The sequence below is a fragment of the Lactuca saligna genome, chromosome 6 (assembly GCF_052625555.1).
Source record: "Lactuca saligna cultivar CGN05327 chromosome 6, ASM5262555v1, whole genome shotgun sequence".
Lineage (NCBI taxonomy): Eukaryota > Viridiplantae > Streptophyta > Magnoliopsida > Asterales > Asteraceae > Lactuca > Lactuca saligna.
The window spans coordinates 6,270,131-6,274,280 of NC_136422.1; the positions used below are offsets into that span (position 1 = coordinate 6,270,131).

Here is a 4,150-nt window from a genome sequence, read left to right on the forward strand (position 1 = left end):
AATGTTGCAAAATATTATGACACATAGAACCACTTATTCTCTCTGCATACTTGTCTATCAAGAACACAATAGCACAAGAAGGTATTATGTGTTTGGGAATCTGATTAAGCTTGTAATCATAATCGTTTTCTTAGATTATCTCACGATCATAATTCGTGTAACCCCACTCTTAGGGTTAAATTAAAATTTTTGAATATACACGATCCAAGAATATATCCAAATTGAAATCCCTAATTTAAGATAAAATGGTATTACACTAATACATTAATTCGATTTCAATTTAGAGTAGTTGATCACAATATTGAGAAAAACTTCATGACTCAGACGATAACTAAAATGTGAAATGGTCAAACAGTATGTTTTAAAAAGTTTGTTTCTATGTGATAAATTGTTTTGTTTTTGTAATATTGCTTACGTTCAAACAAAATTACAGTGTAATATATTTTTTATGAAAATATGATATCAAAATTTCATTTATATCACATTCAACGTTAAAAATCAACTTTTCACTAAAACTAAAAAGTGGAGTAATACTTATTTTTTGAACAATTCAATCATAGTCGGGACTGGGTACCCTTCACTTGATGACAATGAAATATAAAAAGTAGGGGTGAACATATTAGCTTAAAAACGAACCATTACCAAATTAACCAATACAACGGAACCATTTTAACCGAACCATTACTAAAACATATGATGCGGTTTCTAATTTTGATTAACTGAATACATATGGTTTGGTTATGGTTTTCATCCAAAACCGAACCGAACCATTAATATTAATAAATATTTTTAATATAATATAATATTAAATACTCATATATCTCATATTTATTATCTACTTTTGACTATTGACGTATTTATTCTTTAATTTTGACTTTAAATATTTTTGTTTTTGATATATAATACTTAAAGCCAAATATATAAATGAATTGTGTTTTAACTGTTTTTTCATTGTTATAAGTTTTATCAACTAACTTATATTTAAGGTCAACGTTAAATAATAAATATTTCAAAAGTCAAAAATGGACAATAAATATAGGTAGGATGAAATATAGTATGTAATATATTAAGAATTAAAAATTTAAAGGGAAATTACTTGCAATTAGATATGATAAGTAATCTTCTATCAATATAGTTATATATACACAATCATTTATTTTTTTTATAATAGTGGATTTATTTATTTTCAATTATTATAGAAAAATATTTTTATTTTTATGTCATTTTTGATCATTATGGTTAACCGATATTAACCGTTAACCATAACCATTAACCGATTAAAAATGTTATCCAAACCCAATATTAACCGTTACCCAACGGTTATTGAGATACATTAACCAATTCTAATGACTATGATTCGGTTTTGACCAATAAACGAACCAACCGGCTTCATATACAGCCCCAATAAAATGTCAATTGTTTAAATGAGGGTAGACTTTGTTAATATACAAAAACATGAAGGGTGTTGTTTAGAAAAATAAACTATATTTATAGTGGACGTGCACTAGTCTCTAATTATTTTCATGTTGCAAGAGGCTGAGTTTTTTAATCGACCTCTTCTCATCTTTCATAGAGAAAGAACTTTTGAGGCAGACAGACTGTGGAATAGTGTTCTAAAGTGACGGTTATCGGTTCAGGTATCATTTTATTCATCATTCTCGAAAAAGTAGAAACAATTAAAAGGTTTCTTTCGGTCACAATCAAGAGTTCTTCAATGTCAATGTCTTCTGAAATCTATGAGTTTGATGGATGTATCTTCAATGATCCATTTTCACCATTCAATGATTCATCAACCATTGACATCCTCCAAGCTTTCCAAGAACACAATTACAACTATACCCCTTTACTACCATCATCACCACTATCACCGCCTTTGACCACCCAAGAAAATCTTGACACCCCATTCGAGGAAATTGACCAAATTGCCCCCACCATCTTCTCTTCCTCCCCACCAAGCCACCAGCTTCAAAACCTCTCTCTTTACCAAATGGGTATTTCTGTAACTTCTTCAAACGAGGCTCTTGACTCTTGCCATTTGGATGTCAAAACGGAAGAAAGTCAACTACCCTTGTATGATAGTTACTACTATGGTGGGTCTGACCATGCATTGACGATGATGCAGAGGAGTTATAGCAGCAATTCTTTCCAACAAGAGAAACCAAATGGTGTTCTTTATGAACCAAAAATTAACGGCTTGATTGAATCCCAAAATCTTCAGGCCCAAAGCCTTACCTCACCTGATCAAAACTTCTCATATTCCCATATGAGAAGGGTTTGCAGTACCGGTGATTTACAAGTTAGTCCTCTATTCATTAATTTACTTCGAAATTCTTCTCCAGTTTTGAGATGTTCCTTGAAAACTACACTTTAAACTTTATTCCTTTTAGGTCACAAGATTCTCATACGTATTTTTCTATCAAAGGGAATTTTAATAATTTACGTAATTTTATCAAATGGTGACTCACTAAAAGAATTCTTATAAGACATGCAATTTGTGAACAAGGATATAATATAAATACATCATTGAATATTAAATTTTGTGACACTTATCACGTATATTCTTACTAAGTTATAGGCTCGTCTATCAAAGATAAACATTCTAATATGCATGAGATTCTAAACCACTATATGATAATAAAAAATGTCAAATAATTGACGTTAAATAATACCAACTTAAATTTCATGTCTTTTGAAGCTCATTAATTTGAAGCTAACTTATTTGCTGCCAATAATGTTCGACCTTGTAAAAGTATAGATTTCTAGAGCTAATAAAGAGAGTGACATGTTTTATTTTGTACTTATGTTATTAAATATGTTTTTGACATTCTTACCCTTCATTTTAGAGTCCAAAGATCAACCAAACAAGTCAAAGGCTGTCTTCTAGTCCATTGGCCACAGAAAGTTCATTCATGGATGAAGCAAATTTTAAGGTCGGGCGTTACAATGCAGAGGAAAGGAAAGAGAAGATCATGAGGTATAGAGCAAAGAGGACACAACGGAATTTCAATAAGACAATTAAGGTAAATTGTGTATACAAGGGATAGTTTAGTTATTTCATTAATAATCAAACATTTATATATAGAATATTATTTTTGTTCAGACGAAGAAAATAAAATGTTTGTTGGCTTATATTGAAAATAGTATGCATGCCGGAAGACCCTTGCGGACAACAGACCACGAATACGTGGTAGATTTGCACGCAATGACGAGCCTGGAGAGATTCAAAGGACTACACTTTTTCATCGATATGGAGATGAAGAGGAATTTTGGGTAATATACATAATATATATTTTTTTTACTTTAATTTTTCTCTTTTAACTTCAATAAAATCAAAGAACCGATAAAAATAGTCAAAAAGTTTGTAGTCTCACGGAGATACCGACCTATTAATGGGACTAATAGTGGTTTATTTAACTAATATTAACTTCATTTATAGTTAAAGATTTGCTTTTCTTCATGATATGGTTATAAAGTCGTAATAGTTGTATTTTACATGTCAAATTTGTAGATGGATGGATTTCATGAAGACGATGATGAAAGAATGATTGGTCGAGGACAATTTTTCAATACTTATTCATCCACTAGTCAGTTTCAACATCAAAGATTCAACTTTATTCATAACTGAATGCAAATTTACTCCTTGTGGTTATTCATGCCTTTTTATTTTGAAATTTGGTACGATGGTTAAACTTAACCATTTAAACTGATCTATGTATGTAACTAGTAATTGAGCCGCGCTTTGCCGCAGGTTTTTATATGTTTTTGTTGCATATTATGAGTGATAATTAATTAAACAATCAAATTTTACAAAGTTCAAAGTTGAAAGGTCTAAGTAATATTTAAAAAATAGAGGGGTGGAAAATACATTTTACAAAGTTTAGAAAATAAAATGGTAAACATGATATTTTATAAAGTTGAAAGATGAAGGGGATGAAAATGAAATAGAAACAAAAGTCTAGAAAACCAAGACATAAAAGTGATATTTTATAAAGCTGAAGATGGAAGATGTATAAAAACGTTAGAAAACGAATGGGTAAAAAAGAAAATCTACAAAGTTGAAGGTAGATGGGTGAAAATGATATTTTAAAAAGTAAAATGATGGAAAATATCATTTTACCAAATTGATGGGTTGCGGGAAAAAAATGATAAT

The 4,150-nt window shown here is 29.9% G+C and overlaps 1 protein-coding gene across 1 annotated transcript; it reads left to right on the forward strand.

The window, feature by feature from the left end:
- Positions 1 to 1,540: 1,540 nt before the first annotated feature.
- LOC145001962 (uncharacterized) lies at positions 1,541 to 3,728 on the forward strand. The gene is made up of 4 exons (XM_078961285.1): positions 1,541 to 2,296; positions 2,844 to 3,020; positions 3,142 to 3,270; positions 3,509 to 3,728. Exons 1-4 carry the CDS (start codon positions 1,715 to 1,717, stop codon positions 3,623 to 3,625), a joined length of 1,005 nt encoding a protein of 334 aa, XP_078817411.1. The 5' UTR covers positions 1,541 to 1,714; the 3' UTR covers positions 3,626 to 3,728.
- Positions 3,729 to 4,150: the final 422 nt, after the last annotated feature.

What these genes read in the sequence shown, in the direction of transcription:
- LOC145001962 (XM_078961285.1), top strand. Translation starts at nt 1,715, where the DNA reads ATGTCAATGTCTTCTGAAATCTATGAGTTTGATGGATGTATCTTCAAT. An exon ending in ATTTCAATAAGACAATTAAG is followed by an intron (nt 3,021 to 3,141) that starts GTAAATTGTGTA and finishes TATTGAAAATAG; the next exon opens with TATGCATGCCGGAAGACCCT. An exon ending in GAGATGAAGAGGAATTTTGG is followed by an intron (nt 3,271 to 3,508) that starts GTAATATACATA and finishes TCAAATTTGTAG; the next exon opens with ATGGATGGATTTCATGAAGA.